This window comes from Enhydra lutris, unplaced genomic scaffold, assembly GCF_002288905.1.
Source record: "Enhydra lutris kenyoni isolate GAN:26980312 unplaced genomic scaffold, ASM228890v2 scaffoldscaffold76, whole genome shotgun sequence".
NCBI lineage: Eukaryota > Metazoa > Chordata > Mammalia > Carnivora > Mustelidae > Enhydra > Enhydra lutris.
The window spans coordinates 4950621-4964810 of NW_019154160.1; the positions used below are offsets into that span (position 1 = coordinate 4950621).

The 14190-nt window shown below is 55.2% G+C and overlaps 1 protein-coding gene across 1 annotated transcript in view; it reads left to right on the forward strand.

Moving 5' to 3' along the window:
• Positions 1–9908, forward strand: part of LOC111160522 (piggyBac transposable element derived 5) — a 96907-nt gene extending 86999 nt beyond the window's left edge. Inside the window, exons 4-7 of the mRNA XM_022523678.1 lie at positions 923–1103; positions 3452–3649; positions 8228–8333; positions 9591–9908. Of these exons, the coding sequence (XP_022379386.1) occupies positions 923–1103; positions 3452–3649; positions 8228–8333; positions 9591–9786 (681 nt within the window). The 3' untranslated portion in view covers positions 9787–9908. The remainder of the gene's footprint in view (positions 1–922; positions 1104–3451; positions 3650–8227; positions 8334–9590) is intronic.
• The last annotated feature ends 4282 nt before the right edge of the window (positions 9909–14190 follow it).

The following is a 14190-nucleotide window of genomic DNA, read 5'->3' on the forward strand; positions in this document are numbered from 1 at the left end:
TGCCAGTGAAGGCACCTAGAACATTCCACAAGAAGAACTCCTCTCCCTTAAGGAGAACAGTAGTTGGTGTCCGTATGACAGATTCTTCTTCCTGACTCGGTCCGTCACTGGGAGGCCTGCACCCTTCTTGAATCCGTTCCCATTTCCTGTGATTTTCCTCTTCGGTGATATTCCTGGAAGACGTTCATGGGACAAAGAGTGTAAGCATAGCTTGCTAATCCCAGCATGTCCTCTTTGCTGGTGAGTTTTTAATCCTTGATCCTGACTCCTCTTCTTCTCTGTGGTGGCTACTGTAGGGAAAAAGCCAGCAGTGGATGCAGACGCACTTTGTGAATTTAAAAAAAACCCCTGAGTGACTCAGTTGGTTAAGTGTCTCTTGGTTTCAGCCGAGGTCGTGATCTCAGGGTCGTGGGACTGAGCCGTGTTGGGCTCTGTGCTGAGCGTGGAGCCTGGTTCAGTTTCTCCCTCTGCTCCTCTCACTCCCCCCACCCCACAAAAAACCCACAACTGTATTCAAATGGAAAGTACACGGACGAGTTGATCCTTACAGGTGAGGTCGTCTTAAACTATCGTCTCTCATAAACTGAAGTCCCTCCCGTGCGTGCTTCCCAGTGGGGGGTGTGTTTGCATGGACCTTGTTGCCAGATTCGTTGCTCGTCATAGTTTGACATTTTTCTTCTTTACTTTGACATTTCCAAACCGGAAAGTCGTGGGCAGAGCCACTGCCGCCTCGACTGTGGGGTGGCCTTGGGGGCGACCGGGAGCCTCCGCAGGCCGAGGAGGTGATGATGGGTTAGGGGCTGTGGAACCAGTGGCTCAAGGGAATGGTGGCTTTCCCACCCGTTTGGGGCCCAGCGAGGGCAGTCTGGGCCCCAGCCTGGCACCGCACGAGCTCCCTGACCGCTGTGTGTTTCTGTTCCAGATCTACGTGCACCTGAAGGACGGCGGGGGCCCCGATGGGCTGGACGCGCTGAAGAACAAGCCGCAGTTGCACAGCGCGGTGGCCCGGAGCCTGTGCCGGAACGCGGCAGGCAAGAACTACATCATCTTCACGGGGCCCAGCATCACCAGCCTGACCTTGTTCGAGGAGCTGGAAAAGCAAGGTTGGTTGTGTGGCGCGCCGGTGCCGGCGGGCCCCCTGCCCCCCGGAGAAGTGGTGGGGAGGCCTAGGGGTGCAGGTGCGAGGTCGTGACCGGCAAGGACCGTAGGCCGCCATGGCCAGGAGGGAACACGGTTTCAGCCGGCCGAGTGCCCGCCATGTACCTGGACCCCGCCGGGCACCAGAGATTGGAAGGGACACCTGCCACGGGCTCGCGCTCTGCCCACGGCACCTTTGTGTCCTTTCTTGTGAGACTGTGGCTGTTCAGGGCTTGTCCTGGTGTCCTGGTCCATTCGGGCTGCTCTCAGCTTATAAACTGCAGGCAGTTAACCTATTTCTCGTGGTTCTAGAGCCCAGAAGTCCAAGGTCAGGGCGCCGGCACGGTCGCCTGAGGACCTCTTCTGGGTTGCAGACCGCAGGTGACAGAAGCGGCCAGGGGGCTCTCTGGGGGTCCCTTTTCTCAAGGTCACTCCTCCCATTCATGAGGGCTCCACCCTTGTGACCCCGGCCCCTCCCAGAGGCCCCACCTGGAACACCCTCCTCTGGGGCCTGCGGCTTTCAGCCAAGGAATTTGGAGGGGGACACACGCACTTGCTCTGTGCACCTAGACACCGGTCCTACGGAGGCTCTCCAGTCTGGACTCAGCCCCGTCTGCAATGAGGGCCCTGCGGTTGACAGGGACGATGCAGGGATTTATGCAGATTAGCACAGGCTACTGTGCGCTGGGTCTCGGGAAATTCTTCGTGGCCCTTGGTGCCGGGATGCTTTGTTCATCGGTTCGTGGCTCTGGCAGAAGCGGCCGCTGGAGAAAAAGATCTGGACCGAGACCAGGAGCCCAAGGGCGAGCTGCTTACTCTTTGCTTCGTCCCACATTTTGGGGATTTATATCAAGTCAGGAGAGACAGAAAAAGCCTCTGTCCTGCCGTGGCAGCTACTAGAATCGCAGACCTATTGCTTAGCAATGGGTCGCACATCTGGCCTTAAAATCCTCTCGAGTCACGGGGAGCCAGCAGCTTCTGACCTTGACCTTGGCCACGGCGAGGAAGCAGCAGCCCTGGGACTCTGAGCTCTGCTGGGTCTCAGTCCTCTGTGAACCCCGACAGGGCTTGGGGTTTACCTGTGGGGAGAACTCAGGGTGCAGAGGTCAGACTATGCAAAGAGGGGCCGTGGAAGTCAGGTTGCAGAGAATTGGCCCTCATGTGTTACCAGCCACCTGGGAAGAAGGATGGGCTCCCACGGTAGGCGGTGTGGTGAGAGCCCGGGCTGCCATCTCCGTCCCCCTGCCCGCCCGCTCCAGTCCTAGGGTGGGCGCGTGGACAGGAAGGCCCGGGGTCCCTGGAACTGTCTTGGGGTGGACATGCAGGGCCGAGGGAAACATGCACATGGGGTACAGAATGTTTCAGATCACTGACGATACAGTGTCAGTCTTCAGTGACCTTCAGTCTTTGACTGAAGACCGGGAGGACGAGACCGTCCCCAGCGACTTCAGTCAGAAGTGTCTGCGGGCATCCGGACCGGAGCTGGCCGCGGGGAGAAGCGGGCTTCCCAGGACCCGCTCGGTGGAGCAGGCTTGCATGTGCGAGGGGAGGGCCAGGCAAGGCCTCGAGCCCAGGGCAGAGTTCCAGGGGGCCTCCTTGTGCACACTGGCCTGTGCTTACCATCTCTCCTGCCCCATGGAAGCTTCTGTGTGTGGAAGGCCACACTGCCACTCCTCCCTTTAGTGGCTCTGTGTTCAGAGGCAGGACCCTGGCTTGGTGCATGTTGCTCGATGGTTCTTTCCTCTGGGGTTAACTTGTCTCCAAGGGGACGGCGGCTCCGTTTTGCACGCTGCCTCCAGGTGCCATGCAGACGAGCACCCGTCTGGGCCTGGGGCTCCTTGGGTCTTGGCCAGAGTGTTAGGGGGGTCCTGAGTGTGGTCAGGCTTGGACAGCAGACAGACCTGGGCTTAGTCCTTGCCTTTGCCCTCCTTGCTGGGAGCCTGGGGACTTCTGGAGCTGCAGTCCGTCTTCAGTGTGGGTGGGATAACCTGAGTGCAGAAGTTTCTAGAGGCAGGTGGGACAATCAGTGTTCACACTCAGCACCGTGCCTGGTGCGTCGTGAGTGCTCGCGACGAGACTCCTGTGGTACTGCCGATTCATGGCGCCTGTGATGGTCTCGCGTGTCATCTTCAAGGTCCTTAGAGAAGTCCTCTGGGATAGAAGTCGTGAACTGTAGCGGTCTCCCCTACGGGACTTCTAGGCGGCCCGTCCTCCCAGCGTGTCAGCCTCAGAGCCAGACAGTCCCTCTTCGGTGCCGGCGTGCGCGGGTTGTCTGTGACCGTGTGGACCCAGTTTTGTGTCCCTGTCCCTGCAGAGATCTACTGCTGTGGCCTGCTCAGCTCCAGGAAGAGCGACTGCACCGGCCTGCCCCTGTCCATGCTGACCAACCCGGCCACGCCTCCGGCCCGGGGCCAGCACCGCATCAAGATGAAGGGCAACATGTCTCTGATCTGCTGGTACAACAAAGGGCACTTCCGCTTCCTGACCAATGCCTACTCGCCCGTGCAGCAAGGTGGGGGCTGGCGGGGGCTCTGGGCCGCCCTGGAGTCGGGAAGCCCCCGTTCCTCGGCCACGTCTGTGCTGGGGTCGGGGCGGGGCAGGGCAGCAGGAGCCACCTGGGCCTGCAGGCTGCCATCCCCAGGCTTTTTAGCTGGGAGGGAAGCCACGACGGTGGGATTTATGTGTCCCCTAGCTTGTGTGTGGCCGCTGTGAGTGGCCGTGTCCGAATGGCATGTCCCCCATCACCTGCCCATTAGGATTCTCTGAAGAATCTTCTCTAATGAGAGGAGAGATACCGACTGTTTTATCCCTTCGGTGTCTTCCTTAGAGGTTAACCATGGGCATTGTGGGGCGTTCAGGCGATTCCATCGTTAATGTCACATGGGGTTTAGAATCCATTTGTAGCAGAGGGATTTAGTGAGCAAGGACTCTAGAGTTCAAGTCACTACAGCTGAAAGACTTTTAAACTGCTGACAAGGAACCGGAAAGGACTGAGGCACTTGACAGAAATATCTGTGGTTACAGGGTGTGTTTGAAAATCCTCTATATTCCTTTGATTAAGACATCTTTTCTCTTTACTTCGGAAGGACCTCCACAAGGAGCTCCGTTGTGTGTGTGTGGGGGGGAGGGGTGTGTGTGTGTGTGTGAGAGAGAGAGATACATATGTGGTCTGTACACGTGTGATGTGTGCGTTTGTGGGGGGTGTGCTTAATTAACTGCTGTTCGTTTATTCCTGCTCCTCACCCCTGGCACACACACCTACATCCCAATTCAGTGGAGACTGGAATCTGGGGATACAAGCTCGAGGGACTTAGGTGTAGAGAGCTATAGAAAGCTGCCAGCTTCTCCAGGGCTGTGCAAAGGGCACTTAGAGGAAATGTTTGGAATTGACCTTGCAAGCCAAAGGTGAGACTTTGAGCTGGACTTCTATACTCTCCTGATGGGGCGAGAGCATTCACAGGGAGAGCGTTCAGGAAGACAGTGTAGGAGCTGCCTCCCGCCAGGTTATGCATAACAGATTATAAATTACGCAATGTGATTTAAGATGACAGAACCTTAAAACCCCAATCTCAAGGGCTAGGAGCCTTAAATCCGTCACCAAGGAACCAGCAAAGAAGATGTTGATCGGGAAGAAGAGAAAATTGGTAGGATTGGTCTTTAAATATGCCAGAATTTAGTGTTTGTGTTTCCTTCAGTTATAGTTTCCATTTCTAAAGTACTCTAAATCACAAAGTCCTGGGGCACCTGGGTGGCTCAGTCGGTGAAGCATCTGCCTTGGGCTCAGTTCCTGATCCTGGGTCCTGGCATGGAGCCTCGCATCGGGCTCCCCGTTCGGTGGGAAGCCTGCTTCTCCCTTTCCCTTTGCCCCTCCCGCCTCATGTTCTCTCTCTCTCTCTCTCTCATGCTCTCTCCAACAAATAAAATCTTTAAAAAAATTTCACAAATTCCCAAATCTTAGAATCCCTTAAAAATCCCAGGGAGTATGCCTCAGCCCTCTGACAGCACCCCCAGGAGCACTTGGAGGCAGGGGAGGGGGTGTGGAGAGCCCAGGCTGGGTGTCCCGCCTCTCCTCCCCACGGGACATCCTTTAACTAGTCTACATCTTCAGGTGATTTTTTTTTTTTTTTTTTTTTTTTTTTTTTTTTTTGGTAACAAAGGGAGATATTTTCCTTTCAGTGTACTTAAAAAACATGATTTTTTAAAACCACTTAGTATTTCATTTTCTTTTTTTTTTAAACCACTTAGTATTTCATTTTCTTCCTTTTTTTTTCTTTTTTCTTTCTTCTTTCTTAAAATTTTAAGATTTTATTTATTTATTTGACAGAGAGGGATCACAAGCAGGCAGAGAGGCAGGCAGAGAGAGAGAGTGGGGAAGCAGGCTCCCCACTGAGCAGAGAGCCTGATGCAGGGCTCGATCCCAGGACCCTGAGATCATGACCTGAGCTGAAGGCAGAGGCTTAACCCACTGAGCCACCCAGGCGCCCAAGTATTTCATTTCTTAAATGTCATCATTTTTCTGCCTCCCCCCGATTCATAATCCATTTTCTTCACAATATGAATAATGATGATAGTGATTATCTCCATACATTGGGGAACATCTTTGATCCTTTCCTCAAAATGAAGCTGGGAGTGCAGTGGCCGCCCAGAGGTCTGAGCATCTGGAGGACCTTTGATGATGTGTCGCCCAAAGACCGCACTTAACCCCTGCGATGGGCTCTGGGGAGACCAACACTCCTCCTGAGTTTCCCAACACATTTCCCCCCCCAAACTTGTCAGTCTGGGGGATGAAAATGCTACAGAATTTTCGATCTAAATTGCAGGACCACTGGTGGGGTTGAGCATCTCTGTGTATTTGCCTCCAGTTTACAGTGATTTCTTCGTATTCTCAGTTTGTCCTTTGAAGCACTTGTTGAAAGCTTATGTTATGCTATAGCAGGTATTTTTCTGCATTTGTTTTACTTTTGCTTTTATTTATGACTGGTATTTTTTAACCTAAAATTGCGTTTCCTTCTGCACGGGCAGATCTGTTAGTCACGCTCTTTGTTCTAAAACTTCTTGCTCTGGGCCAAGGCTGGATAAAGGCTAAGATCACCTGCTTACCATACAGCCTGACTCTCCGCTCTTCCCAGTAACCCACTATCAGCTGGATTTTTACTGTTTTGGTTTTTTTAAAATTAAGTGTAAAGAGTGGCCTGACCAAGTGGTCTTGCCTCCATGCCTGAACCACTTACAGAAAAACTCTTCTACTTTTTAAAAATATCACTCAGAAGAGGAAGCCTCAAATATTGGAAAGACTGCCTCTCAGCTTCATACTCTTTCCTGCTGTGATCATAGATGTACGCGCTCTTCTAAAAGTTGAGAATTTCTAATTTTAGAAAATAGACAACCAGTCAGGAACATTCTAGGAATCGGTTTCTTATTCCTTCTGGATTCTAAGGAGAAACGTCCCTTCCTTCAGAGAGTGCGAGCACGGTCACTGGCTTCTTAGAAATCCCATATCCAGGGACATCCATCCAGAGGACCCAGCCATCCTGCTCTCTTTCTGAAGTCTGTTTTGGAGCTGTCCTCTTCCTACCAGAGCCTTTGCCCATGTGGGGTTCAGACTCCACGGGACCCACGCACATACAGAACGTGCATATGGGACTGACTCGGGGCCTGACTCATTCAGCCTCGCGGGGTGGTGGAAGGAACGTCAGCACACCGCAGGTAGTCTAGGGAGGTGAAGGACAGGACTGCCACTGCGCGTGAGCACACATGTTTCACCGGGTCAGACAGATCGTGGGGTGCCGCGGAGGTACGTGCGTAGAGCACAGCTAGGCACGGAGACTGGCACACAGCCGTGACTGTGTGGGGCCCGCCCAGGGCGACGTCAGCAAAGCCAGTAAATGTCACACAACCTCTTGTCAACGTGTCCCATGGCCGGGCTTGTTGGTGCTCAGAGAAGGATATTACGGAACAGCAGCCCCACCCTTTGTAGCTGGAACAGTGTCTGAGAATCCACAGTACTGCCAGGGACGGGGTGATTTACAAAGTGGGGGAAGTGCTCAAGCAGATGGGCGCAGACCCAGGCCTTGAAGCCGCCTCTCTGCTGAGGTTTCCAGCAGAGCCTCACCGAGTGGATGGGGAGGGAACGAAGGGCTGGAGCAGGCCGCCTGGGGCTGGGGAAGCTGGGACGGGGCAGTCCAGGAATTACAGCCCCAGCGGTCACCCAATCTCAAGTTCTCCAGGCCACTTCTTGGTGTGAAAAACCAGTATCGGGGGGCATGGCTGGGGGACAGGGACCAAAAGAAACAGAAAGACCCCCGCTCAGGGCTCAGTCCGTGCAAATGGGTCCCTGCATGCTGGTGTCCCGTGGTCCCTTGGTGAGAGGGTGGGAGACACGCTAGGTGGAGGCCCTCAGGCCCGCAGGGGACCTCCTCTTGTACTTCAACTCTGTCCACTCAAGTAGTCCCCAAACTTCCCAATCCTTCAGACTGATCCCTTTAAAAAATATATATATATACACACCAAAAAATGGCTTTTGTCATAATCCCGTGATGCTGTGTGGGGAGGCTAGCTGGAGGAGATGGCAGCAAACCCCAGCCTCACCTGAGCGTTCTCTCACATCTCCTGTGTCACCTCTGGACGGCAGCTGTGGGCCTGTGGGTGGGTCTGAGAAACGAGGTCGTCCCGCAGCAGTTCGGGCAGCGGGGTGAGGAGGGCTCACTGATCTCCTGCTCCTCATACCCGGTCAGTGGGAGGGGGTAGGGTCAGCCTTCATGTGGGGAGGGGGGATGAGGGGAGAGTCAGTCCTGCACCTCCCCTTTGCTCTCTGAAGGCCCAGCCAGGTGCTTCGCCCTCCCTGGTGCCACGTAAAGCCACCTTTGGTCCCGTCATCGCCCCACGTGCCCGCAGCACCCCTGCACACCCACCTCACTTTATGTTGTCCTCAAGTCCCCGGAAGCTTTTAGGGACTGGCATCCAGCTTCTCTGTCTCCCCCTCCCCGTTGGCTCCCTGGGGGGCCAGGCAGGGTGGAGATACGCACCTGTGTCCGCGGGCATGGGCAGGAGACCGTGCGGACGGGGGTGTGACCTTCTGTCTTCTCTGCAGGGGTGATCATCAGGAGGAAGAGTGGGGGGATCCCCTGCCCCTTGGCCGTGGAGGCGTTCGCTGCTCACCTTAGCTACATCTGCAGATACGATGACAAGTACAGCAAGTGAGTGCGTGGCGGCTCGCAGCCACGGGAGAGCATGGACTAGAGGTGGCCGGGTGCTCAGGAGTCCCCCGTTCCAGAATGAACAGAGCAGGCCCCTGGGAGACAAAATCTCAAGCCCTCGTCCTGGCCATCGGGGCACCCTGTCTCCTTCCCCGCCACCCTTGCCCGAGGTGGCCGTCCTTCCACTCGGGTGTGGCCATCTCTTAGTACTGGGCCCCGAGCCTGCCCCCCAGCCCCCCCCACCCCAGCCAGACTGCCCTTCCCCCGTCCCTCACAGCTGCAGCCCGTTTCCCAGCGCAGGTTCGTAATTCTTTCCCCTCTGGATGTCCGCAGCAGGTGCACACCCATGGCACCGTAACAGGAACCCAAGGAGCGATTGCTAGTGAGCCTGAGTGTGACTGTTAATTGCCAGGATTGAGCCTCACAACCCAGAACAGAGTTGGAGTAACCCCCAGGACAGGCGGGTGTTGACTCAGCCCACTTGGAGGGGAACCCGCTGGGCTTCTTCACGCAGAGAGAAAACCGAGGACCCAGTTCTCCCCGGGCTCCCTCGCAGGGGAGCCCCACTCCATGGAGAGTCCATGAGCCAGTGTTCACGGCCCGCAACCTGCTGATTCCACACGGTTCCAACAGAGAAACCCGTTTTGACTTAACAGACACGTTAGGGACCACACTGGGCTGCTGGCAGTAAGCACACTGACCTTCAGACACCCCTCAGGTGCCGAGTGACGGGGACACAGTGCAGGGAGCAGTCCTGAGTTGGGTTGGCCCTGGAGGTGACATCCATCCTGGATCTGAAGGGAAGCCGGGGGTGGCAAAGAGACGTGCACTCGGGAGGAAGGGGACACGTTACAGATGCCTGCAGCTGAGGGTGAACTTGCCCTTGGGACGTGCAAGCAGTCAGTGTGCCCGAGACATGGCATCCGAAGAGGGCTCTAGGCAAAGAGGGCCGCCCCTCGGGCCCTGTTCCCTGGGAGCTTCTGAGCCTTGCCGTGGAAGGCCTGCTCCCCGTTCCAGCATCTCCAGCGACCCCCCACCCCAGTCCTCTGATAGGAGCAGTTTTCATCTTCTTAGTCTTAGGTCAAGTTCCCTGTGACAGCCTTGGCGGGAGCCGGCCCCCGGCCAGCTTCCCACCCTGTGGCTCCGTGGCAGCACTGACCGTGATGAGGCCCTTTGGGACCACCCCCCCCCGCCCCGCCCCACCCCGGGTGCCCGTGAGCCCTGGGGTCAGCCTCTCCGACTCCTCTGTCCTCGTAGGTATTTCATCTCTCATAAACCGAACAAGACCTGGCAACAGGTGTTCTGGTTCGCCGTCAGCATTGCCGTCAACAACGCCTACATCCTCTACAAGATGTCTGATGCCTACCACGTGAAGAGGTACAGCCGGGCTCAGTTTGGCGAGAGACTGGTGAGGGAGCTGCTGGGCCTGGAGGAGGCCTCCCCCACCCACTGATGCCGCCGCGGCCAGGCTTAGGGGAGGACCAGGGCCGGGAGCCTGGAGGAGGGAGAGAGGCTGCCGTTCTGACCTGCCCAGCCAGAGCCCTGGGGCGCCCCTGGGGGGTTGGGCCTGGCCCACTGGGGAGTCCCGGGCCTCCGCAGGGCCCAAGGTGGGCCTGGTCAGACGATGGCTGCTGTCCCGGTTCCCCTTCAAAGAAGAGCACGTCCTCCTTCCAGAAGCCGCTGCCCACCCAGGGCCGGGGCCGCACTCAGACTCTACACGCGGGCCGGGCGCCGTGGGTGGCCTTTGCCCAGCGGGGCACCACACCCCTGTGACCCCCGTGGAGCTCACCTCAGAACGGGGGACTCGGGAAGGCTGTCGCCACCGGAGGCGCCGGTGGTGGGAGGAGCCGTAGTGTGTCCTGCTGGAAAGGCCTGCGCTGGGAGGAAGTCAAGACACAGGTGACCTGGTTCCACCTCGTGCCTCGTCTGCAGGGGACCAGAAGCAAGCCGGTGGCGCTCAGGCGGCCGGGCAGGAGACCAGAGTGTTCTCCAGCACTCGCCTTGGGCAAGTCTCCTGGAACGAGAAGCGCGGGGGCCGTGAGACACGGGGTGGAGTGGGCAGCGGCTCCCCATTCTGGCCGATCAGGGAGGCGTCCCTGCGCGTTTCACTTCTCTGGCTGGTGGCCGGGGTGGGGGTGGGGGCGGGAGGGGAAGGGAAAATGCCGACAGAACCGCAGTGATGTGTGATGCTATTTTTTATTTTTAAATATATCTTCAGGTTATTTTCTTACTGTTGCTTAAGCTCTTCTGTAAAAGGAAAACGTCCCCCTCCTTTTCCGCCCCCTCCCCGCCCCCACCCCAGCCGAGACTCCCTGCATGAGCATGGTTCCGGGCCCTGGGACTGTACCGGGGCGAGAGGGGGCGGCCGGCTTCCAGAACAGACGCGGTTCCACTCTGCCGAGGATCACGGGGGGCCTGTGGGCCTTACGCTTTGTCACAGACGTCACCATCGGCGAAAAACCTGTTAGCGTCCCAGAAGCAAATGACAGAAGGTCTGGGGAGGACACTTGCTGCTTCTCCCCACCCCCACCACGTGAGGTGACCGGCGGTGTCAGCCCGGGGCTGGCACACCTGAGCCACAGCATCTGGGCCCTGTGGGAACGCAGGTCTGCGGGTCTCCGTGGGAGGCCTCGCCCGGCCGGCCCACTGGTCTGTCCATCCGCCCCCAGATGAGAAACAGCGATTTCCAGAATTACACGACCCCCCCCTTGCACCCCAATTTATGTAGCTCCCTCGTTTTTTTACAAGTGCGAAATCTCTTCTACTCAGGCTTTGGGACTTTGTTGTTTGTTCACACTCAGCTAATTGCCAGCGTGGCTGACAGCATGCTCCCGACTCCGCGCCATCCCCGTGTCCCGGGTTCCTGAGGACCCCCGCGCCCTGTGGTTGGAATTCGATGCCACGGATTGTAGGCCCCATTCTCAGTTGTGTTTCAGAACACCTTCACCGTGTCCTTTGATTGGATGGAAAGCACTTTTACCACATGGAGAAATATATTTTTAATTTGTGACGCTTTTCTACGAGGTCCACTCTTTCTGAGTCTAATGTGTTTCCAACACTTGGGGAGACTCTGATGAAAGCTGATGAATTTTCTTTTCTGTCCAAATAAGTAAAAGAAAAAAATAAAAGTCTATTTAGATGCTGATTCTTTGTTGACATGCGGATTGCTTTCCAACATCAGGGACAAAAGTACCGGCTCCTTTTTTAAAGACTCGACTTCTTACCGGGTCATCTAGAACATACAGTCTTGAACTGTTGTTAGTATCCTTTGTCTCTGAGCAGTTTAAAAAAGAAATGCAGTTAAGCCTTTTTTTTTTTTCCCAAGATTTTATTTATTTAGGGGAACCTGGGGGCTCAGTTATTAAGCCTCTGCCTTTGGCTCAGGTCACAATCCTGGGGTCCTGGGATCGAGCCCTGAGTTGGGCTCTCTGCTCGGTGGGGGAGCCTGCTTCTCCCTCTCCCTCTACCTCTCCAACCCGCTCATGCTCTGTCTCCCTCTCCCTCTCAAATAAATAAAATATTCCCCCAAATTTTATTTATTTGACAGGGGGAGAGCGCACAAGCTGGCCCTATGAGAACGTTGTATTCTAGGTGCCCAGGGGAAAATCTGCACCTGCCTGCCAAACGGGCTTCCTCCTTGTTTCTTCTGGTCGCCGTCATCATCCACACCCACCAAGAGAGGCGCCGTTGGGACGGTGGGTGGGTGACTCTGCCTTGCCAAGTAATTCTAGGGGACTTAGGTTTTACGTGGTAGCCCCTGTTTTCAGACGAAGGCTCGAAGCAGACAGCAACTTCTAGTGGAGCCCCTGCAGGTTGGGAAGTTTCTGTCCTTCTGGAAGGAGGACAGAGTGACATGGAGTACTGATTAGGAAAACCCGCAGCCAGGGGCACCTCGCCCCACCGATGATGTGAAGCCGAGAGCCATGGGGAATCACTCCAGTTCAACCCACCTGGCTCCTGTGTCCCCCTGGGTTTGAAGCCCTCAGCCTGACCTTGGACGGGCTCCTTTAGCAGCTGGCCCACTGCTGGTGCCAGGGGAAGGGCCCAGAAAGTGGCTGTCAGCAGAGGGGGAGCCGGCACAGTCCCGGCAAAGGCGGGGAGGCAGCAGGCACCCGTGAGTCCCTGCCCAATGAGACCTTTCTACCTGGGGCCTGCTGTGGCGGCGTCAGCTCCCTGGGGGGACGGCTTTGCTGCGGGTCTCAAAATGAAAACCAGAGCAAGGAGCTTCCTGACCCTTGTGGAAAACAAAACAAAAGCCTTGAAGCTTCTCCAGAGAAAAGCTCTCTTAGACCAAGTGCACTGAGCTTTCGTGTGGTCCAGGTCCCAGACCCAGGACGGCGGCCGTACTCAAGAGTTGGGTAAGGTGAGCCTTCGGAGATTAAATTTTTTGAGGACTAGTGCATTTTATAGAAAGACGGCCAAGACAAGGGAAAGAGCAGCTAAAATCTCATCTTCCCAGTGAATGATTTTTTGGTACCACTACTTTTGTTGAAGTTGTGAACCTTTCTTATTTAAATGAGGTGGGACATTAGGAGTTAAGGAGAGACGAGAGAACCAAATGCGGGCTTCTGTTCTGTTCTGTTCGCCTTCCCGATCAGTTTCTTTATTTCATTCACCTTGTCTCTTCTCCCCCCCACTCTGTGGCCCCCAAAACCTCAGTTTTGAACAAGGTCTGACTGTGGTCAGTGGAACATTATAATACGAAGGCCCTATTTCCAAACTCTGGTGAGTCACGTTGGAAAACCTTGGCGTCTGGATCATTCTCGGCAAAGACTTTGGTTTCTTGGCTCCGTCAAGCAAGGCCCAGCCGCCAGAATAGAATAAACTCTACAGCTGTTGTAGAGAAGAAGACCGCAGGTGCCAGGACGGGGACAGGAAGGCTCTGGTCATCGTGCGTGGCTGGGCAGTGCCGTTGTCCCTGGGAGCCCGGCCTCAGCACTGGGCAGTGAGGGTAGCGGGCAGACCCCGTGGGCACAGCAGCCCACACCTCCTGTGAAATGTGGGGCACTTACCCTGGCATAGGGCTTGGCTTGTTCCAGAAAGGACTCCAGATATGGCTTGGCTTATTCTGGAAAGAACAGAACCAGCCTCCTCAGAATACTGGACCCAGACTGATTCTGACCCAAAATTGCCAATTTGCCATGCAGCCAGTTACACGGAAGTGTCTTTGGAAAATGCTTGCCCCAAGAGCCAAGGATACATGAGTATTTCTGGAAAGCATGGCACCACGTGTGAGCAACAAGTTAAAAGTGGTCCCAGCTCTACCAGAAGTCATAACCCAGCAGGAAGAAAGTTTCTTAGCTCTTAAGCACCAACACTCAGCTACGCCATGTTTCTTCCTTCCTTGCCCTTGTGGCTTACACTTAGTTCTATTTTCTCCAGGGGAATAGGGTCCTGCCCTCTTTTTCCAGCCTGACAGCTGGTGTGAGGGTTCTCTTGTCTCTCCTTAACTCCTAATGTCCCACCTCATTTAAATAAGAAAGGTTCACAACTTCAACAAAAGTAGTGGTACCAAAAAATCATTCACTGGGAAGATGAGATTTTAGCTGCTAACTCTTTCCCTTGTCTTGGCCGTCTTTCTATAAAATGCACTAGTCCTCAAAAAATTTAAAATAGTACTACCAGGGGTGCCCTGCCTGGGTCTGTTAGCTGAGCACGTGACTCTCGATCTTAGGGTCGTGAGTTCAAGTCCTATGTTGGGCATAGATATTACTTTAAAAAAACAAAACTGTACTCCCATATGATCTAACAATTCCTGTCTGGGTATTTATCCAAAGAAAACGAAAACTTTAATTTGAAAGGGTGTGTGCAGACCCATGTTCGTTGCAGTGTAATTTACAACAGCCAAGACATAGAA